The sequence below is a fragment of the Lepus europaeus genome, chromosome 9 (assembly GCF_033115175.1).
Source record: "Lepus europaeus isolate LE1 chromosome 9, mLepTim1.pri, whole genome shotgun sequence".
Lineage (NCBI taxonomy): Eukaryota > Metazoa > Chordata > Mammalia > Lagomorpha > Leporidae > Lepus > Lepus europaeus.
In genome coordinates this window covers 19,291,999-19,315,369 of record NC_084835.1, presented here as the reverse complement: position 1 = coordinate 19,315,369, position 23,371 = coordinate 19,291,999, and the positions used below count along the sequence as shown (strand labels likewise).

Sequence of the window (23,371 nt, the reverse complement as noted above, 5' to 3'; positions counted from 1 at the left end):
TATTTATTTGGAGGAACTAGAGAGAGCAATGGAGACACACACAGAGAGAGAGAGAGAGAGAGAGAAAGACCAACCTTCTATTCACCGATTCCTTCCCTCAAATGGCTGCAAAAACCATGAATAGACCAGGCTAAAACCAGGAGCCAGGAACTCTATCCTTGTCTCTCATGTGGGTGGCAGGGGCCCAACTACTTGGGCCGCCTTCTGTTGTCTTCTCAGCCACATTAGTGGGAACGTGTGATGGAAAGGGAGCAGCCAGGACTTGAACTGGGACTTTGATATGGGATGTTGGTGTTGCAAGTGGTGGCTAAACACACTGTACCATAATGCAGCCCCTCCTACTCCAAGTTCTTTTTATTTTTGACTAGTATTCCAACTTGTTGATATACCATTGTATCCTAACATTGACACATTGAAATGTATTTGGGTTGTTTATAATTATTTGTGATCATAGAAGAATCCCACTAAAACATTTGCATACAGAGAAAAAGAGGGAGAGGGAGAGAGGGAGGGGGAGGGAGGTAGAGAGAGAGAGAGAGATATGCTATGGTTTGGAGGTATCCCCAAACATTCATGTATCGAAAAATTCATTCCTCAATGCAGCAGAGCTGAGAGATAGGGCTTGGTGGCCAGGGTTTGTGTCATGAGAGCAGGGCACTCATGAGTAGATTAATGCCATTCTTGAAAAGCGAGCTATCATGGGGGTTGGTCCTGTCTTGTCTGTGTGTGCCTCTCTCCTCTCCTGATGTCTGCCATCTTAAGCATCACAAGGCCCTCACCAGATTCAGCTGTCTAATCTAAGAACTTCATGTGGTGGTCAGGCTACACTTGGGATGCATGTATTTCATAGCAGACTGCCAGTTGAGTCCCAGCTACCCCACTTCCTATGCAGCTCTGTGCTAATGCAACTGGGAAGTCACAGATGATGGCCCAATTGCTTAGGTCCTGTCACCCATGTGGGAGACCCAGAGGGAATTCCTGGCACTTACCTTCATCTTGGTATGTATGTCTGTGTGTGAAAGAGAGAGAAAGATCTTTCATCTGCTGGTTCACTCCCCAAATATATATATATATATACAAACACACACACTTGCACACACACTTGATTGCTCTGCTTTTTGAATAAAGGAATAATTCTTTTTTTAAAAAAATGAGTGCATTGGGGCTGGGGCCATGGGTGACTTGGTTAATCCTCTGCCTGCGGCACCAGCATCCCATATGGGCGCCAGGTTCTAGTCCCGGTTGCTCCTCTCCCAGTCCAGCTCTCTGCTGTGGCCCGGGAAGGCAGTGGGGGATGGCCCAAATGCTTGGGCCCCTGCACCCTCACGGGAGACCAGGAAGAAGCACCCGGCTCCTGGCTTCGGATCGGTACAGCGCCGGCCATAGTGGCCATTTGGAGAGTGAACCAGCGGAAGGAAGACCTTTCTCTCTGTCTCTCTCTCTCTCACTGTCTATAACTCTACCTGTCAAATAAATTTAAAAAATTAAAAAGCTTTAAAAAAATGAGTGCATGATAGAAAGCATTTGCCATATACATCATAGATATGCCCAGTATGAATTGCATAATCACAAACTGGGTGCAGAGAAATAATGATAGAAGTAAGTTATTATTGCAGCAGTAAAATTCCATAGTACTATTGTAGTGCAACTTACCATTATCATTGTAAAATGCCGTCCTTTTCTACTATAGTAATAATAGTATACTAGTAGTAAAATTACAGCATGGTAGTAATAAAATAGTAAAAGCAGTAATAGTAGTGGAAACAATAACTTGACTACTACTTACTGTGGCCCTCACTTGTGGGGTAGGAGAAAACAACTCAGACTTGGCAATGCATAGTAACTCGCTCGCTCTTAGCAAGCTTTTTCCCAAGTAACTAAGTCTGGTTTGGGTGAAGATTAATGTTTTATCCTAAGCGATCTCCTGCTTCCTTAAAAAGGCATTAATTACGTGGAAGGTTTTATTCTCCAGGGATGTGCTTAGTTTTGCAGTGGTTTTATCTCTGTGTAGTCTCTGAAATTGAAGTGAGAAGTTGGTGCTTTCTCATAGAAGGTACAACATACATCTAAAATATAATATACAGAATTAGCTCAGTGTTAAAGTTTGTCTCTGGACATGGTGCCAAGCGATTGCTCTTTCTGTAGGAAGAGCCTGGGTGGTTGCTTGGCCTGTGGGAGAGCCGGGGCAGGGTGCTCTGGGGAGACAGCCCCTGGCCTGATGTGCTCTTTCTCTCCTCCTCGCCCTTTCTCCACCCGGCCTTGACAGTGAGATGAAGCAGAAGCTGGATGAGGAAGGCAGCAAGTGCAGCATCCTCTCGAAGCACCAGAAGTTCGTGGAGCACTGCTGCATGCGCTGCTGCTCGCCCTTCACCTTCCTCGTCAACACCAAGCGCCGGTGTGGGGACTGCAAGTTCAACGTCTGCAAGAGCTGCTGCTCCTACCAGAAGCGTGAGAAAAGCTGGGTCTGCTGCGTCTGCCAGCAAGCGAGGTGAGTGGCCGGGCACACTCTCTCCAGATCTTGGCTGCTGGCTACAGCCAGGTAGGACCTGCAGCGTGTGATTTACAGATCCATGCAGAGCGCTGATTGCACTAAAGAGATTATTGAGGTGATATGTGGTTAAAAATACCTACTGGCCTTCATAAAGGGAACAAGAGAAGGCACAGGGAGTTCCCAGCTATGAAGACAAAGGAGAGCTATGGTGGTTTTAGGATTGAAGATATTTCTTTTGGAATTTCTCCTCTGACCTCATCCTTTAGTTCATTTATTTCACATATGTGTTGGATTCTTAAAAATTGTGATGTTGGTCAGAAAACATACATGATTTGATTTGATTTGACTTTTTAAATTTGTTGAGACTTGTTTTATAGCTTAGCATATGGTCTATCCTGGAGAATGTTCTATGCACTGATGAAAAGAATTTGTATTCTGCAGCTGTGGGATGAGATGTTTTGTAGATACCAATTAGATCCTCTTGGTTGATGATATAGAACTGAGTTGTTTCTTTGTTGACTTTTTGCCTAGTTGATCTGTCTGCTGGTGAACGTGGGGTATTGAAGTCTCCTATCATTACTGTATTGGAACATATGTCTCCCTTCAGATCCATTAATACTTGTTTTTCATAGTTGGTGCTCTAGCATTGTGTGCCCATACATTTACAACAGTCACATCTTGAGTTGATCTGTTAATCATTATATAATGATCTCTTTTAACAGTACAGTTTTTGTGTTAAAAGTCTATTTTGTCTGGTATAGCTGTTCCTGCTTGTTTTTGATATTCCCATTGGCATGAAATATCCTTCTTCCATCCTTTTACTTTTAGTCTGTGTATCTTTGTTGGTGAGATGTGTTTCTTGCAGGCAGCATTTGTATGGGTTTTGTTTTTCAATCCATTCAACTTCTGTATCTTTCAACTAGAGAATTTAGTTCATTTACACTTAAAGTTATTATTGGTAAGTAATGACTTGGTCTTTCCATTTTTCTGTAAATATTCCTATTGTTTTGGATCTCCTTTGTACTGTTCTAGGAAGTTTTCTGCCTTCACATTTATATTCTTTGATGATGCTAATTATCTTTCTCTGTTTCTGTGTATGGTATTTCCAGAGACCCTTATACTTAGTGAAATAAGCCAGTGCCCAAAAGACAAATAATGTATTTTTCTCTGATATGTGGTAGTTAATATTGAATACAAAAAAGTATAAGAATGAAAGTGACATCTTATCATTTGGTTATTGTTTATAGCCTTTGTCTATATTCCTGTGGAATAGTGGTGTGTCTACTTTTTAGTTGTTGAATATTATGATTAGTGACACATTAAGCCTGTAATTATAAAGTAAATTGAAAATGTGTTGTTGCAAAAATTAAAGGAGGAACAAAAAGATAGGAAGGAATGTTTGTTTAAGAGAGAGAGAGAAGGGAGGTATAGTTATCTTCTTAGAATTTTATTTGTAAAGTACATAAAATCTGTTCTCTTTATATTGATAAAACATTTTAAAAATTGTTATTTGCAGGAAATATTATGGTGAATTAGTCAGATTGTTAAAACTCCAGAAACTTAGGTGGACAATAGAATATGTAACTGTTGGTCTCAGTGTTGGTGATATGTGTCCTGACCACTTTGTCCATTGGCTATGAGGACACTGGGCAAGGAGTGACCAACATCTGGGGCTTGGAGGAAACTTCACAGAGGACAAAAATGGAGGAGTGAAAAATACCAAGGAGTCAGTGTTGTGCAAGGAGGGGTGATGGTCCCCATTGAAGGAGGTGCCTAGTGTGGTGTTTCATTTCCTGCCTGCGTGACAGGCGGCGTATTTCTTTAATATGTTCAGTACTGGAAACTGATGTCTTAGCATTTGCACAGAGTGCATTATGGTTTGTATTTGCTCTTTATGATACCTATTTGCTGTGTTTCCTTCCATATGCCTGTGTTACTTCGAGCAAGACTGAGGCTGGCTCTCAGGAGTCCCCCCGCCCCGCACCTTCTCCTCCTTCCCTCCTCTCTCCTTCTCTGCCCTGTTGACTCGGAGTTTTCACACTATCCCTAGCATTGTCCCATAGAACTAGTTATGGTGGCAGATACTGTCATTGAGGTCTCCAAGGAATCAGTCTCTGGGCTACAAAAAGAAAGGTAGCCCAGAGACATCAGTTGGTTTGTTGAGTGTCCAGTGTCCAGGGCTGGTTGCTTCTGGAGTTGCAGAATGAATGATGGACTACTTATTTTGGAAGTCATGTAATAAATGGAGCATTACCGAATCATTTCCTTTGTCATTTTAAGATCATAAATTTATCTTCTTGAAATTTATTGTATAAATTCATTGAAACATTGTAAATAATATATATATTTAGTTAGTTGCATTATGTAGCCTTCTGCAGGAAACAAAACTTACAGAGTGAGCCCAGCCCAGAGCAATTAGCCATGATTGTTTTGGTGTGACTTGATTCTAGAGTGATGTTTCTCCTTACTTTAGGAACAAATTGGCTTTCTAGCTCTTTGCTTCTTAACAAAAATTGTTCTTTCTGATTTTTGTTATTTGTATCATTACCCTTAACACACACCAGTTTGGTAGATTGTTTTCAGGGAATAAAAGGAAAAAAAAATTCATCCTTGGAACTTACATCAAAACACATCTCATTATGCCTTCATTTCTCTGTGATCACTGGTTACTTGGCATTCACACAGCCCACATAACTCGTGCACTAGCATATGCCCTTTCGGCATAAACTCTACCATGGATTTTACTGTTACCCCAATGTATTTGTAATACCCCTGAAGAAGATGCAATATTTTTTTAAAGATTTTATTTATTTATTTGAGAGGTAGCGTTACAGACAGTGGGAGGGAGAGACAGAAAGGTCTTCTGTCCATTGGTTCACTCCCCAAAGGTTGCAACTGCTGGAGCTGCTCCGATCTGAAGCCAGGAGCCACCCGGGTGCAGGGGCCTAAGGACTTGGACCATGGAAGATGCAATATTGATTGATGTTCACTGTGGCCTAAGGACACTCACAAGTTACTAACTCCATGGGGAAATGTTGAACCTCACTGGAAATCAGGGGAATAGAGAGTAATGCTTCAAGTCGATTGTTTCTCATTAGGTTATTGGTTTTTTAAATAAAATTTTTTACCCAGTTTTGACAAAACTACATTGAAAAAAGCATTTTCATTTTTAGTCAAGTCTAAATGGGCATAACCTTTTACCAGCATGTATCAGGAATCTGTAGCATATCTAAGAACTTCTACCCAGTAATTTCACTTTTGAAAACTTGTAACTAATAACAAAACAGATTATTTCAAAAATTGTAAAAAAAAAAAAAAAAACAGAATAGTGCTGAATTACTGGTAGCGTAAAAGATATAAGTAATCTAAGTGGTAGAATTAGGACATTCAGTTTGACAAAATGTGATGATGTCTTTAAAATAACCTGCATTTTTTATTGGCTTGGGTAAACACATTAAAGTGAAAGATGAAGAATGTCAAGTAAAAAAAACCTACATACAGCGTAATCACCGTGTAGTAAGTAAAACAGACAAAAGACTGAAAGGAAACAAAATCATTGCCATTAACAGTGAACACTTTGGGGGAGATAGGCTTGTGGGCGTTTTTTTTTTTTTCTTCTGTTTTCCATTTAGTGTCCAAGTTTTCCACAATTTGCACACATGCTTATATGAACAGTCATAAAGTAAATAAGCTTAAAGTAATGTAGGCCTGCTTTGAAAGGAGGACCATGTACCCAAGAGCCGAGGAAGTTGCTGATCATTTTAGGTTCATTGGGTGTTCATGAGTTTTCACAAATTGGATATGATGAAATGAGGATTAAAATTGATCCTGACATCTTATATAAATAAAAAATTGTTATAAGAGAACCAGGTAAACAAAAATTGACAAAAAAATTGATCCTGAATTGGAAATAAACTGAAATGATTAAAATTTCTTTAGAAACACAGTATGAGAAAATAAAGGATTCCATTTTTAAGGACACAGATAGGCTGAAAGTGAAAGGGTGGAATAAGATACCCATGCAAATGGAAACCAAAAAAATACAGGAGTAGCCATACATAAATCAGATAAAACAGATTTTACAGCAAAATAAGCAAGAAACAGAAAAGGAAGATCTTTATATAATGATAAAGCATTCAGCCCAGCAAGAGGAAATGATTGTAAAGATACATGTTCCTAATATTGCAGCACCCAAATATATAAACATCAACAGATTGAAAGAGAGAAAATTCAGTGCAGCAGTCATAGGGAACTTTAGTTTTCCACTTTGAGAAATGGATAGATCATCCATACAGAAAATCCACAAAGAAACAGGAGAGTTAATGTCAGCTACAGAACGTTCCATCCAATATCTACAGAATACACATTCTTTTCAGCAGTGTATGGAAGAGTCTCCCGGGTAGACCATATTGTAGGTCACAAAGCAAATCTCAACAAATTTTAAAAAATAGAACAAGAGTGAATATCTTTTCTGACCACAAGAAGGAATTAGAAAAATGTCTTGAAAATAATGAAAATGAAAACACAGCATACAAAATCTATAAGATACAGGAAAAGCAGTACTAGGTGGAAAGTTTATAGTAGTCAAAACCTACAGAAAGATTTCAAATAGCAACTTATCATTGTACCTCAAGAAACTATAAAAACAAGAACGAATCAATGCAGAATTAGTAGAGATAAAGAAATAAAGCTTGGAGAAGAAATAAATAATACTAAAATTTTAAAAACTTAATGAGAGAGGAAGTGGTTCTTTGCAAAGGCAGATGAAATTGACAAACATTTCTCTGCAAAAGAAAAAAAAAAGAAGATCCAGATAAAACTCAGAGATGAAAAGGGAGAGATTGCAACTGGTACCATAAAAATACAAGGGATTGTTAGAGATTATTATGAACAATTACATGGCAACAAATTTGATAACCTAGAAGAAATGAACAAATTCCTGTCCATATATTGCCTTCCAAGATTGAATCATGAAGAAATAGAATGCCTAAACAGACCATTAATTAAGTGGTTTTGAATCAGTAATAAAATGTCTCCCATCAAAGAAAAGCCCAGGGCCAGTGCCACGGTTCAATAAGCTAATCCTCTGCCTGCAGCGCTGGCATATGGGGTTTTAGTTCTGAGCAGGACACCAGATTCTGTCCCAGTTGCTCCTCTTCCAGGCCAGCTCTCTGCTGTGGCCCAGGAGGCAGTGGAGGATGGCCCAAGTGCTTGGGCCCTGCACCTGCATGGGAGACCAGGAAAAGCACCTGGCTCCTGGCTTTGGATCAGTGAGGTGTGCCGGCTGCAGCGTGCTGGCTGCGGCAGCCGTTGGAGGGTGAACCAATGGCAAAAGGAAGACCTTTCTCTCTGTGTCTCTCTCTCACTGTCCACTCTGCCTGTCAAAAAAAGAAAAGAAAAGAAAAGAAAAAGAAAAGCCCAGGACAAGATGGCTTCACTGCTGAACTCCACAATATGTTTAAAGAAGAATTAACACTAGTCCTTCTTAAATCATTCCAAAAAATAGAACCTGAGAGACTTCTTCCAAATTCACTTTACAAGACTAGCATTCCCTTGATACCAAAAACCAGGCGAGAACATTAAAAAAAAAAAAAAAAGCTACAGGGCAATATTCTTGATGAACATAGATGTAAAAGTCCTCAAGAAAACATTTACAAGCCAAATCTGAGAACCCATTAAAAATATTATTCACCATGATTGAGTAGGATTCATGGCAGGGATGCAAGGACAGTTTAACATACAAAAATAAATGAACATGATACACAGGATCAACAAAATGAATGACAAAAATTGTATGATCATCTCAATAGATGCAGAAAAGGCATTTGATAAAATTCAAAATGATTCATGAAGACTCTGAACAAATTAGGTTTAGAAGGAATGAGCCTGAACATAAAAGCCACATGTAACAAGACAGCAGGTAGCATCATACTGAATAGAGAAAAGCTGAAGGCTTTCTAAGATCTGGAGTAGGACATGTTTGCCCAGTTGGATCATTTTCATTTATCATAGTATTAGAAGTACTAGCTGGGGCCGGCGCTGGCACTGTGACATAGCAGGTAAAGCTGCCGCCTCCAGTGCTGGCGTCTCTTATGGGCATGAGTTTGAGTCCCAGCTGCTCCACTTGTGATCCAGCTCTCTGCTATGGCCTGGGAAAGCAGTAGAAGATGGCCCAAGTGCTTGGGCCCCTGCACCACGTGGGAGACCTGAAAGAAGCTCCAGGTTCCTGGCTTTGGATTAGCTCAGCTCCGGCTGTTGCAGCCATTTGGGGAGTGAATCAGCAGATGGAAGACATCTCCCCCTGTCCCCCTGTCCCCCTGTCCCCCTCTCCCCCTCTCGTCCTCTCCCCCTCTCGTCCTCTCCCTCCCTCCCCCTCTCTGCCTCTCCTTTTCTCTCTGTGTGATTCTGACTATCAAATAAATAAATAAATCTTAAAAAAAAGTACTAGCCACAGCAGTTAGGCAAAAGAAAGAAATAAATGGCATCCAAATTGGAAGGGATGAGTCAAATGACATAATCTTCTATTGAGAAAACCCCAAAGACTCCACAACAAAATTATTCAAATAAATAAATTCAACAAAGTTGCAGGATATCAAGTCAGTATACAAAAATGAGTAGTTTTATTATACTCCAGAGAGCAAATTATCTGAAAAGGAAATCAAGGAAACAATACCATTTCCAATAGCCAGAAAACCCAAACAAAACAAATACTGTGACCAGTAAATTTAACCAAAAATAGAAAGATTTCTACAATGAAAACTATAAAACATTGATGAAAGAAACTCAAGACACAAAGAAATGGAAAGACATACTGTGTTTATGGATTGGAGGAATCAATATTGTAAGAATTTCCATGCTACCCAAAGCAATTTACATATGTAATGCTATCTCTACCAAAATACCGTGACATTTCCCAGAGAATTAGAAAGAAAACTAATATTTTCATGAAACGACAAAAAACTCCAAAGAGCCAAAGAAACCTTGAACTAAAAGAATAAAGCAAGATGCATATGCTACTTGACTTTATTTATTTATTTTTATTTATTTGACGGGTAGAGTAACAGACACAGAGGCAGACAGAGAGAAAGGTCTTCCTTCCATTGGTTCACTCCCCAAATGGCCGCTAGGGCCGGTGCTGCGCGAAGCCAGGAGCCAGGTGCTTCTTCCTGGTCTCCTATACGGGTGCAGGAGCCCATGCACTTGGGCCATCCTCCACTGCCCTCCTGGGCCACAGCAGAGAGCTGGACTGGAAGAGGAGCAACTGGGACTAGAACCCGGCGCCCATATGGGATGTCGGCGCCGCAGGCGGAGGATTAACCAAGTGAACCACGGTGCTGGCCCTACTTGACTTTAAAATATTTTTCAAGATGCAGTATTTAAAAGAGCATGATATTGGCATAAAAACAGACACATAAAACAATGAAACAGAACAGAGATTCTAGAAGTAAATCTACTCATTGACAACCAAGTGATCTTGGATGCAGAAGCTAAGAGTATGCATTGGAAAAAAGTCTTTTCAGTAAGTGGTACTGGAGAAACTGGACATCTACATGCAAAAAAAATGAAACTAAATGCTTATCTGTCACCAGATACAAAAAAAATCAACTCAAAATGTGTTAAAGACATAAATTGTGAAACTGCTAGAATGAGACATAGAGGGGATGCTGCAGAACATTGAAGTGGGCAAGGATTTCTTTTTAAACAGACCCTTAAGCCCAGGAAACAAAAATAAAAATGGACAAATGGTATTTCATCAAACCAAAGAGTTTGTACAGCAAAGGAAAGAACCAACAGAGCAAAGATAAAACTCACAGAATAAGATAAAATATTGGCAAGTTATAGATTTGATGAGGAATTAATAACCAGAATATATAAGGAACTCCAACAATCTAATAGCAATAAAAGAGTCCAATTAAGAATTGGCAGCAGGTCTAAACAGACATTTCTCAAAAGAAGACACCTTAGCAGCCAACAGCTTCATGAAAAAAGCATTCACTATAACTAACCATCAGGGCAATGCAAATCAAAACCGCAGTGAGACATCATTTCACTTCTGTGAGATCAGCAGTTATCAAAAAGACAAAAGGTGGCCGGTACCGTGGCTTAACAGGCTAATCCTCCGCCTTGCGGCGCCGGCACACCGGGTTCTAGTCCTGGTTGGGGCGCCGGATTCTATCCCGGTGGCCCCTCTTCCAGGCCAGCTCTCTGCTATGTCCCGGGAAGGCAGTGGAGGATGGCCCAAGTACTTGGGCCCTACACCCGCATGGGAGACAAGGAGAAGCACCTGGCTCCTGGCTTCGGATCAGCAAGATGTGCCGGCCACGGCGGCCATTGGAGGGTGAACCAACGGCAAAAAGGAAGACCTTTCTCTCTGTCTCTCTCTCTCACTATCCACTGAGCCTGTCAAAAAAAAAAAAAAAAAAAAGACAAAAGATAACAAATTCTGATGAGAATGTGGAGAAGAAAACCCTTGCACATGGCTGGCAGGAATGTAAATTAGTACAGCTATTGTGTAAAAATGGCACAGAACTTCCTCAAAAACCGAAAAATAGAATTACTGTATGATCCAGTGGTCTATCTGTTGGGTTTGTATATCCCTTGGAAATGAAAGGACGCTGTCAGAGGCATTTGCACTCCCATGTTTACTGCAGTCTATTCACAATAGCAAAGAAATGGAAACAATCCAAGTCTCCATCCTTTGATGAATGGGTAAGGAAAATATGGCTCACATACACAGTGGAAGACTACTCAATTTGCAAAAACATACATGTCACTGGAGGTCATTGTGTTAAAGTGAAATACACAGAAAGACAAGTGCTGCATGATCTCACTCATGTGAAATCTGAACCAGTTGATCTCATGGAAGTTTAAAGTACGATGGGAGACTAGGGGAGAGAGAGGGGTGGGAAGAGATTGATGAGTGGGTTCTAAGTTATACTTAGAAACATTAAGTAAGGATCTTGATCTAATGTGTGGTAGGGTGACTGTAGATGATGATCATGTATATTTCTCTTTGAAAATACCTAGAAGGGAGCCAGTGCTGTGGTGTAGAAGGTCAAGCCTCTGCCTGCGCCATCAGCATCCTATGTGGGCTCTAGTTCAAATCCTGGCTACTCTTCTGATCCAGCTCTCTGCTATGGCCTGGGAAAGCAGTAGAAGATGGCCCAAATGCTTGGGCCCCTGCACCCACGTGGGAGACCTGAAAGAAGCTCCTAGCTCCTGGCTTCAGATCAGTTCAGCTCCAGCTGTTGTGGCCATCTGGGGAGTAAACCAGCAGATGGAAGACCTTCCTGTCTGTAACTCTACCTCTCAAATAAATAAATAAATCTTTAAAAAAATAAATAACTACATGGGGCCAGTGCTTTGGCACAGCAGGTTAATGCTCTGTGGCCATCTGGGGAGTGAACCAGCAGATGGAAGACATCTCTCTCTCTCTCTTTCTCTTTCTCTGCCTTGCCTCTTTTTGTGTAACTCTTACTTTTAAATAAATAAATAAATCTTTAAAAAATAAATAAATGAATAAATAAATAACTACAGTAAAAATTCCTAGAAGAAATGGTGAATTTCTAAGGAGATGGATATGTTTACCCTGATTGGAGATTAAATACAGCATACAGATGTATTGATACATCACATGGTACTCCACAAAGATGTACAATTTAAAGTCAGTTAAACATAAAATAAGCTTCAAATTTTTTTTATTTATTTGAAGGGGGGAGGAAGGAGAGAGATATATTTACTGGTTCACTCGCTCAAATGCCTGCAACAGCTGGAGCTGGGTCAGACCAAAACTGGGAGCCCAATCAATCCAAGTCTCCCATGTGGGTAACAGAGACTCAACTATGTGAGCCATCACCTGCTGCCTCCCAGGGTTAACATTAGCAGGAAGCCGGGATCAGGACTCAAACCCAGATACCCAATACAGGCTGCAGGCATCACAAGCAATACCCCAATCACTACACCAGATGCCTGTCCCAGCGTTTCATCTTTTTTTTTTCTGCTCAAATAAATGTTTAATTGTCAAGCTATTAATATTACAAAACTAGTATTTAGCTTAGCAACATGAATACCTAATGTAGACTGGTTTTAATTTACTATTTAATTGTAAGGTTATATAAAGAGAATTAAGAATGATATAACAAAATTTATGAATCCTTTACCCAGGTTATTAATTAAAATATTCCCCATGCTGTTCTTCATACTCAGAGTCTGAACATGCAAATCCTTAAGCAATGCACAGTAATCAGCTTGTTTGTTAACTTTCTACATTTGGAATTATAAGTGTATGTTATTCTGCAACTTGAATCTTTGCTCAGCTTTGCCATAAGTTGGCAAAAGTTGGCACAGCAGAGTTCATGCAGTAGCTATCGTGCTCACTGAATATTCCATATCTCCTGGCATTTCCCAGCCTCCTTGGCAGGTGACTTGGAGCCATGGGATTGGTTCTGGATGGTGAGTTGGAGCAGAAGTGTCATGTGCTTATCAAAGCCAAGCCACATCCCCAGGGTACTTCTCTCCTCCCCCAGCAGTAGCGTTGAAGGCCTTGTGTTCAGATCGTGTAGCAGTAAGATGGCAAACTCCCCGCTGGCCTGGGCTTCTGGGTGACTCTGTGGAATAGGGGCTCCTGCCAATCCAGGCTGCACATGTCCTAGGTGAAGAACCGTGATCTCTTGTGGTTTTAAGCCAGCTGAGAGTTGGATGCTAATACAGTAAGGCCTGCCCGTTCTGACTAATACAGCCAGCTGCACTGCTGTGTGCTATCCACCACATGACTGTACTCCACGTTATCTGTTTGCCTGTTAATGCAGGTTTGGGTTGTTTCTAATGGCCTAAGAGTTTCTGGGAAGTTTGCCACATACGCTTTCCCCTCCATCCTGCCATTCTCCTCCATGCCTGTTCTTTCAAGCATGGATCCTTGAGTTTGCGTTATTCTCCTGCCTCCATCCTTGTAATCCTGCTGTGCTGAAGGATTCTGAGAGCCTCTCAAAGCCCGCGTGTGCTTTGCCCTGGCTGGTCTGAGGTGGGTGTTCAGTGGTTACACATTGGTGGGCTGGATCAGGACCCCATGCAGAACTCGTTTGGGTGTTGAGACCCATGAGTTCATGTCCACCATGAGGATATGAAAAGATATCCTACTCACGTGACGGGAGTTTTGGGGAAGGAGGAGGAGGAAGTTCCTGCCAGGATAGGGGGCAAGCAACACAGAGAACGCTGCCTGGGCCCATAGGGAGAGGAACTGGATAAGGGTTCCTTTTTATTATTTTTTTATTATTATTATTTTTTAATTATTTTTTGACAGGCAGAGTGGACAGTGAGAGAGAGAGAGACAGAGAGAAAGGTCTTCCTTTGCCGTTGGTTCACCCTCCAATGGCCGCCGCGGTAGCGCACTGCGGCCGGCGCACCGCGCTGTTCCGATGGCAGGAGCCAGGTGCTTATCCTGGTCTCCCAAGGGGTGCAGAGCCCAAGCACTTGGGCCATCCTCCACTGCACTCCCTGGCCACAGCAGAGAGCTGGCCTGGAAGAGGGGCAACCGGGACAGGATCGGTGCCCCGACCGGGACTAGAACCCGGTGTGCCAGCGCCGCAAGGCGGAGGATTAGCCTGTTGAGCCACGGCGCCGGCCAGGGTTCCTTTTTAAAGCTCATTTGAAAGGCAGAAAGAGAGAGAAAGCGACAGAGACAGACAGAATGAGAGCACGCACGAGAGAGAGAGAGTGAGAGTGTGTACTTCTGTCTGTTGGTTCATGCCTCAAATGCCTGCCACAGCCAGGGCTCCCCTGGACTGAAGCCAGGAGCCTGAAGCTGGGTCTCCCAGGTGGGTGGGGTGGGGTGGCAGAGACTCAAGTACTTGAGCCATCACCTTCCTTCCAGAATGCGCGTTAGGAAACTGGGTCAGAAGTAGAGCTGGCAGTTGAATCCAGGAACCTCAGTCCAGGGTGCAGGAATCCCAAGTGGCCAGTTAACTGCTGGGCCAAGCACCCATAGCTGGGTGAAGGTGCTTGCATTGGCATGGGACGTGCATGAGCTGAGTATATGGACCTTGGAGCCACCTTGCCCAGTTACAGGACTGAAAGTGGAGGAGGAGAGAGGGAAGTGGGGCTCCAGAGCTGTCAGCCGTCAAACGTCAGAACTGGAGCCGCCGTCCTCATATTACCAGGCATCGTTAGCGTTGCTCCTCGAGGTGACTCCTGCTTTGGATGGCCATGTGTTACGACCATCTTGCCGGGGAGCTGAGTTCTCAGTTGGCTGCCGAGAGATCGGGGCAGTGGTGCCTTTGTGATACTTTAACCAGATGCTTTCTGACTAAATGCCTCTTTGTGAATGATAACCATGAGCTGAGAGAACTCTGCCACTTTGCCTTGTAGATAGCTTCTGCGTAAACTCAGAATTGTTCCTGTTTTTCTTATTCCAAGAGAAGAGCACCAACAAAATTGTATGCTCTGTTCACGACAATTTTGTGAATAAGGCCATGTGCATAGTTACACTGGGATATTTTAGAGGACTCTTGGGAAACATTAAGGATTTAGGTTACTAAATATTTTTGTATCAAACAAAATACAAAATATTGAATGTGCTTTCATAGGTATTCAACAGGGCATACATATTGATGCTGTTGATATCTTTGATTAATAGTTTGACTTTATCATGCTTTTTTTTACTTAAAGGCTTACTTATTTTAAAGGCACAGTTAGAGGGAGAGGGAGTGCCAGAGAAAAAGATCTTCCATCCACTGATTCACTCCCCAAGTGGCCACAATACCCAGAGCTGATCTGAAGCCAGGAGCTTCTATCCGGGTCTCCCACGTGGGTTCAGGGGCCCAAACACTTGGGCCTTCTGCCGCTGCTTTGCCATCCACATTTTAAGGGAGCTGGATCAGAAGAGAAGCAGCTGGGACTTTAACCAGCACCCTTATGAGATGCTGGGACTGCAGGTGGTGGCTTAACCCACTATGCCACAGGGCTGGCCCTTTATCATGCATTTTTTTTTCTTTCTTTCTTTCTTTTTTTTTTTTTTTTTTTTTTTGTTGTTGTTGTTGTTGACAGGCAGAGTGGACAGTGAGAGAGAGAGACAGAGAAAGGTCTTCCTTTACAGTTGGTTCACCCTCCAGTGGCCGCTGCATCTGGCGCACCGCGCTGATCCGAAGCCAGGAGCCAGGTGCTTCTCCTGGTCTCCCATGGGGTGCAGGGCCCAAGCACTTGGGCCATCCTCCACTGCCTTCCCGGGCCATAGCAGAGAGCTGGCCTGGAAGAGGGGCAACCAGGACAGAATCCGGTGCCCCGACCGGGACTAGAACCCAGTGCGCCGGCGCCGCAGGCGGAGGATTAGCCTATTGAGCCGCGGTGCTAGCCTATCATGCATTTTTAAAGCCCCACTTTTTGTTGAAATCAGCAGACAACACAATGAGATTTTAAAGCATTATTTAGTGCAAAAATTATACTATACCAAAAGTGTAACAAATTTTTTTCAAAAAAAACATGTGTTCTAGAGTATGTGTAATGGGTAGGGGACCTATTCGGAATCCCTGAGCACCATAATCTTGACTAAGGATCAGGTAAGGTTAACTTTGGATCCTATTGATTTTAATAAGGAGCCTGTGCTTGCACATTTCAATGTCCCTACAATCAAGAAGTGTCTTAAAAATAGTATCAAACATACTTTCCAGGCACCAGGGAAAGAGTAATTGTAATTGCCTATTCACTTATAAATTTGGCCTTGTGTAACAGGTGTCTGCTCTTGAAATAATCATGACAATTTAGTTTTTTGTATTGCTTGCACCATGTGCAATTTTTTTCATTTAATTTATGCTGGGTAATTAGCTCTTGACATGTCTTCATACACCATGATGCATCAAGTCAGAGAAAGATACTCTGTGCTTGAACAATCCCATGCCATGCAGTGCTGCTCAGTAGAAAATCTGTAAAGCGATCACTTTCCTGGATTAGATTGAGAATGGGATGGAATAAGATTTAAGAGAAGTTGGTGTGAAGTTTCAGCTATGTACTGTGAGAGACAGTCTATCTGTACAAATTTCAGAGTAAATCCAACCTCACCCAATACAAGTACACAGTGGGGGATGTTAGAATATGTGGCTTGAAGCTTTCAAAATGTGGTGTGTCATGAAGAGGACAAAAGATAAAAATGTGAGAGAGGGGCCAGCGCCATGGTGCACTAGGTTAATCCTCCACCTGTGGCGCCAGCATCCCATATGGGCGCCGGGTTCTAGTCCGGTTGCTCCTCTTCCAGTCCAGCTCTCTGCTGTGGCCTGGGCGGGCAGTGGAGGATGGCCCAAGTGCTTGGGCCCTGCATGGGAGACCAGGAAGAAGCACCTGGCTCCTGGCTTCGGATCGGCGCAGCACGCCAGCCGTCTCGGCCATTAGGGGAGTGAACCAACGGAAGGAAGACCTTTCTCTCTGTCTCTCTCTCTCAGTGTCTGTAACTCTACCTATCAAATAAATAAATAAAATCTTTTTTTAAAAAAAGTGAGGGAATGTTTGGATTGAGAGTTAAGGAGACAGAATAGCTAAACAAAGTACCTGATCCTGGATTAACTGCTAAGGTAGGGGACTAGAGCTAGTCAGCTACCTTAGAACGTCTGGAGAAAGATGCAAAATTTTGAAATTCATTTACCTGGAAAGTCTTCAGAAAGTTCATGAAATATTTGTTTCATGAAAGAATCCAAGGACTGGCACTGTGACACAGCAGGTTAAAGCTGCCACTGCAGTGCCGGCATCCCATATGAGCGCTGGTTCTAGTCCCGGCTGCTCCTCTTCCGATCCAGCTCTCTGCTATGGCCTGGAAAAGCAGTGGAGGATGGCCCAGGTCCTTGGGCCCCTGTACCCACATGGGAGACCCAGAGGAAGCTCCTGGCTCCTGGCTTCGGATCAGCTCAGCTCTGCCAATTGCAGTCATTTGGGGAGTGAACCAGGGGAATGGAAGACCACTCTCGTTGTTGCTCTACTTCTCCCTATAAATCAGTCTTTCAAATTCTTTAAAAAAAAAAAAAGGAAATTACATGGGTTTCAAAATTTTGATATCAGAATAAACATCTTGCATTTTTTCAAGAACCTCTCAAAGTAGCCTTGCACTGTAGTACTTGCAGGTGGACAGTGTAGCTAAAGCAGTGAAATTGCATGGGAGGTGCAATTAAGGAAAAATAAGTCCAAAAAGGCCCCCTGGGGGGAAAAATGAAGAACAAAGCAAAACCTTACCATATAGCAGGACAGGTAAAGCCAGTCTCCAATCACACGTCTCCTGTGTTGCCTGGGTCAGGCTGATTGTTTGTTCCTAGAGCGCAGGGCTTGCTCCCTTGCCTTCATTAACAGCCTTTCTACAGCCTCCTAAAGGGATCTGTTGACCTTGTTTGAGAAAAGCAACAAAAATGAGCTTGTGTTGACTTGAGAAAGGTGTCCTCACCCTGTGATTTCATTCCTCACCTTGTTCAAAGCAGCAGGTGGAGTGCAGTGAGTGTGTTGATGATGTGTTATCTCTAGGAGGGCCAGACGAGGCACGTCTGGGTTCTTGGTGAGACGGTATTTAGGAAATGATGATAACACGCAGACTTCCACATGCCCTGTGATCAGCCGCGTGAACCCTGTGTGATCATTCCCTAGGGATACCATAACCCGCTACGTGCCCTACAACAGAAATGTGTGTCTCAGGATTCTGGAGGATGGATGCTGGAAATCAAGGTGCAGGTGTGGCCTCGCTTCCTCTGAAATCCATAGGGGCGTCCTTCCTTGCCTCTTCCTGGCATCTACTGTTGGGTCAGCAGTCTCAGATGCCATCAGTGGTACCTGGTGGGTGTTGATGTTGGTCTCTCCAAGCTGAGGCATCTGGGGGTTAGTCTGGAGCTGGCGTCCATGTCAGAGACCCTGCCACCCATGTGGGAAGCTGAGAAAAAGAGATAACATCCAACAGCAACAGGTAGGGGAAAACCCACAACACATGGACAGTGAGGAGAAGGTGACAGGAAGTGTTCTGGGCCACAGAAAGAATTGTAGAGATCCTGGTTTCACATCATCATACCTTACGGGAGCATGCGGCTCTGGCGGCTCTGGTGGCTCTGGTCTCGGTGATGGTTGGCCCTTGTTCCACCCTGTCTCGAAGGGTGGCATTTATTCTTCTTTCCTTTCGTACCTCTCACAGCTGGAGTCCACAGAGGTTCAGGCAGTGTGGAATTGAAGACTCAGAGTCCAGACTGGGCTTCCCAGATCTGCAGTAATTCTTTCAGGTGGGACGAAGCTACATCCCTGCTCTCATTTCTTGGAGAAATAGTCCTTGGCACGGTGGAGAAAGACCCCCTCCCCCCCAGTTTGTGCACAACCTCTCCAGGGATTCATGGTGGGAGGAGAATCACACTTAGAGTCCCAGGGGTGCTCATTGTTTCTGAGAAGTAGAGGAGGAAGGAGGAAAAGGAGATTGTCAGATAAGCCCAGGCAGGCCTGTGCTGTGAACCACCTTGCCCTAGCCTGGGCTTGGTCTTCTCCTTTTCCCAGAGAAATCTGGGAGCTCCTGGCATGGGGGTTCTGATGTACACAGATACACACTCCAGAGTCCATGAAGGCCACCCTGATATGTTAAAGAAAACTTCTCCTCAAGGTGCAGTTTTTCCTTTAATTTTGTGGCATCTTAACTTCAATTCACGAAGGGTGTTAGCAACATTTTTTTTGCTTAGGGTGAAATTGAGCTGGATGAAGTGTAGATTTCAACGCTTTTATTGAGAGTTTTCACCTATTAATTGAAACTCTGGACATAAATGGAAGCCTGTGAGCCCCTTAAGGTTGTACCTCTTGTTCAAATGTATGTCTGATTCCTCATTCATCTCCTGGTTGAATTAAAAAAAAAAAAAGATTAATGAAGTAGAAGTCCTCAAATGTGCTCAATGAAATCTTAGTGCAGAGGAGATCCTGCACACCCAGCAATGTGTAGTGGATGCAGCCTGACATTTGGTTAAGGCTACAGGCTATGTGTAACAGCAAGTGGGTGTTGACTCTACAAATTGTTGTCTAAGGTATTCTTAGCATTTCACATCCCCAACTTCTTTTTGCTTAACTTATTCCTGCTGGAGTCTCTCTCTACTACACTGTGCGTGAAAAAATGTGATGTGTACAAGCCGTATGTGTGTGTGTTCAGATAAAAAAACTGAGACCTTTCTGTTGGCAGGCAACTTCCACATTTTTTTTTATTTTCTGTGGTTTCCACAGTTAACACTTACTACTTAAGCAATCAGGGAAACAACGTTTATGAATAAACATATGATGGCCTCGCAGAAAAAAATATTCTTAAAACCAGGCCAAGAATAAAAATTATCTTTTTCTTCCAGTTGTCAGAGGTGATTCAGAGTTGCAAATAACAAAGAAGAATTCTGGTTCTGCTCTTCCTGGAAGAGAACCAGACTCAAGTATCTATTCAACAGGTGCTCAGAAAAGTAGCCATTCATTACCTACTGGTGGCTGGGTTTAACAGAGGCTCCAGGACCAGGTAAATCAAGTCTGTGATCTGGGTGGGGGTGGACCCACTGGCTCATAGGAAGGTCAGTGTCATTGTTCAGTGGACATTCAGGAATAGCTTTCCTGAGAGTGCCTTGATGATCAGAGTGTGTGTAGCGCTCATCTTGAGTGCCATGGAGTATTGTACAGTCTGTGGGACAGTCACAAGCCAAGAGAAGCCGCTCCCTCCAGAACCCTGGGAGGTTTTGTTGAGAAGTAGCAGCAGTCTGTATTGACTGGGCTTTCCCTGCACAGAGGGGAGAGTGGGACTCTGTGGAGTCAAGCAAGGTGTGGCTCTCAGAGGCTTCATTTCTACTCACAGAGACCTAGTTGGCTTTTCCTTTGGTCCACCTAAAACCTACCTTTTCCTCTTCCTAATATGCACTAAATACCTTGAAACAAAGCCTAAGAGATGGTGGTAACAATTCCAGTACCAATATTTAAAGGGTGCTTATTAGATGCCAGGCATGGGGACAGATCACCCAGGAACCTGTATAGAGTTATCACCATCTCTGCATGTTTCCATCCATATAAGTCAATATTTTCCATGATGATAATCATGGTGATATCTACATTTTACTGTTAGTTGACTTAAGTATATCAACCCCTAGCCATATTTCTATATAATTTTTACACCAAAATAAACTTAGCTTTTAATCCCATTTTCCCCAAATTTCTTAAAGCACAGTCATTGGTAGTGATCCAGTAGAGGAGAAACCGATGAATGAACCAAGAGGGAGAACTCCAGGTGTAAGGCTCTTGGGAATCCAGGAGGGGATGGGCCCCAGAGCACGCGTGTACAGCTAAGTGTGCACCTGCTAGATGGCATATCCCACCACTTGGCAGAGTTGGGAAGGGGAGTGCAGACCCTGGAAGGCTTGGGTGCAAGACAGGGGACTTCCACTTGTTGTTATATATAAACAAAACAAAAAAAATGAGTTGTTCGGGGAAAGAGGGAAGTGTGTCTTCAGGAGAAACCCAGAAGGAAGGCTCATCAGAACCATGTACCCATTTGAAATCCATGGCCTTTGTTCATGCGAAGCCAGCCAGCTTGCTTGTGTAATCTTTATGTAGCATATTTGGTGCCTCACAAGCCAGCATGCCGACAACACATTATAAGACACATTTGGGGCAGGCATGGGTTTTGGTACTTAGCTCTTTAAGTCTATTGTATGTGTTGAAAATGAGAAAATGTTTGCTGTTATTTTTCTGAAGCCATATGTATCATATTTTTTGTTATCACTCAGTTCATAGTATATTCCAATTTCTATGGTGTTTTCTCCTGTAACTCCTGAGTTATTTAGAGCTATGTTTCTAAAATTTTCAAGCTTACAGAGATAGCTTGGCTGTATGTGTTGTAGTGATTTTTAACCTTACTGAATAGAAATCCGAGAGCTCCTCTGTAGAATGCCAGTCCTGTGAAATGTTTGGAGACCTGATTTGTGGTCCAGGATATGGTTAGTTTTTATAAATGTGTGTATTCTTTTATAAAAAAATGTATAGTTGTTGAATGCAGTGACATACTTCAGAAAGATCATGGAAAATGAAGTTAAAAGAAATTTAATTTTGGGCAAACATTTTGTGAACTTCACTCATAGCACTTTCATAATACCTTTTCCATGAACTTCTTGAATAGTCTTCATTTACATAAATAGATATGGATACTCATCTGTTTATTAATAATTTAAACTCTCCTATAGTCTTAATAATCTTTTAACCTGCTTGTATACTTTTTCATCTATCAAATTAGCAAAACACTAAAGTTTAATAATACCTAGGATGGATGTGTATATATGAGGAAACATACATTCTGATGCACAATAATAAATATATATATTTTATATATTAATAAACAAGTGCAAACTTTCAGAGAGCAATTACAGATACTTTTCAATTCTAAAATTTCACCAAACATGACCAAATTAGAAAAGAATGATGAAGATATACGTAAATACAGTGATATACTTACTGAAATATTTCTAATGATTAAAAGAAACCTGAAACTATATAAATGTCTACTAACTAAGAACTGGTTCAAGAACTGGAAATTGAAACATCCATTCCATGGAATTTTAAACAGATTCGTCTATCCTGATAGGAGAAGCTTGAGAGTATTGTTTGGAACTAGCTTCTTGGGTGCAAATCCTGACTCTATCATTATTGACTGTGTGATCTGAGCCAAGTCATCCCGCCTCTTGTACCTTCATCTTTGTTTGTATAATGTCAGTAGTAGCGCCCACCTACGAGGGATTTTGTGAGACTTACATGAATTAGTATAGTAAACTAGGGGACAAAAAGGTGTTTATCTTTGTCAGAGAACCATCCAGGGTGAGTGTTCCACTTTGGTCTGATCCGCCCAGTCTCCAAGGTCCCGGGACTCTGCCATCATCTTGGGGCAATACTTCACAGATTCCACTGCGTATTAGAATTCTCTGTAGAGCTTTGAAGGCATCATGTTGGCCAGCCACATTGCCCACCAATTAAATCGGAACAACTGGGTGGAACCAATGCTTGTCGGGGAGCCTTAGCATCTAATTGTCGATGTCACTGCTCTGTGACATGTCAGCCTCTGAAAAGGAGAGGGAAGCATGCAGAAGGCCCCTATTCTGTACGGGGGACCTGGCCTGAAAGAGGCACGTGCCACTGTACTTCCACTCCAATGTCAGGGCTGTAATCACCCTGACAACTGAGCTTACAGGGCACTGGCGGCCTCGGGGCTGAAATTCTGCTTCCAGGCAAAGAAGGAGAGATGGGATTTGGGTGGCCCCATAGCACCTCCATGGCACTAACCCTGTGCAGGTGACATCCTCTTTCCTACCAAAACAAAGGATTATCTAAATGGTAGGATTATGGTCTTTTTCTTTATGGTTTTCTGTATGGCAGAAACTCCAATGTTATTTTTTAACCTGGGAAAAAGAAATAGCTTTCCTTTGAAATAATAATACACAATTTTCAACTTATGAAGTGAGTTGGAGATGAGGAGCCTTCAGTATGAAATCCCTGCACCTCAAGGCAGCCGTCTAGAGGGACATTCAAAATGAGGCACAATAGTAAACCAATCTTGGCATATCTCATTAGGTGGTCCAATGTTTGAATGCAGCAGACAGCACCAGATGGTTGCATTGATAACCTTTTTCTATTGCATGTCACAGGTTGCACTGCCGTATGACTTATCATTTCAATAGAAGAATAAAACAAAACCATGAGTCCGTTATGATGATGTGTTTTTGCCACATTTTAAAATACAGTTTAGAACTTTATGGTACCCACCTCAAAACACTGCTGAATTCAAGATCTTCTTTCTCTCATAGTTCATCTGAGGGTACTTCAAACATCTGTGGAAAATGTAATTCAAAGATAAGTTTATTTTGATAAAAAGTCTTTCAAAGTCCA

The 23,371-nt window shown here is 42.5% G+C and overlaps 1 protein-coding gene across 3 annotated transcripts in view; it reads left to right on the top strand.

Moving 5' to 3' along the window:
• The window catches only part of MYRIP (myosin VIIA and Rab interacting protein), a 250,095-nt gene that overhangs the window by 90,612 nt on the left and 136,112 nt on the right, over nucleotides 1-23,371 (top strand). For 2 of the 3 annotated variants that reach the window (XM_062200662.1, XM_062200661.1), the window contains exon 2: nucleotides 2,267-2,488. In XM_062200662.1, coding sequence (XP_062056646.1) covers nucleotides 2,267-2,488 — 222 coding nt within the window. Of the gene's footprint in view, nucleotides 1-2,266; nucleotides 2,489-23,371 lie in introns of those variants that run through there. The other variant, XM_062200663.1, reaches the window with a different exon arrangement.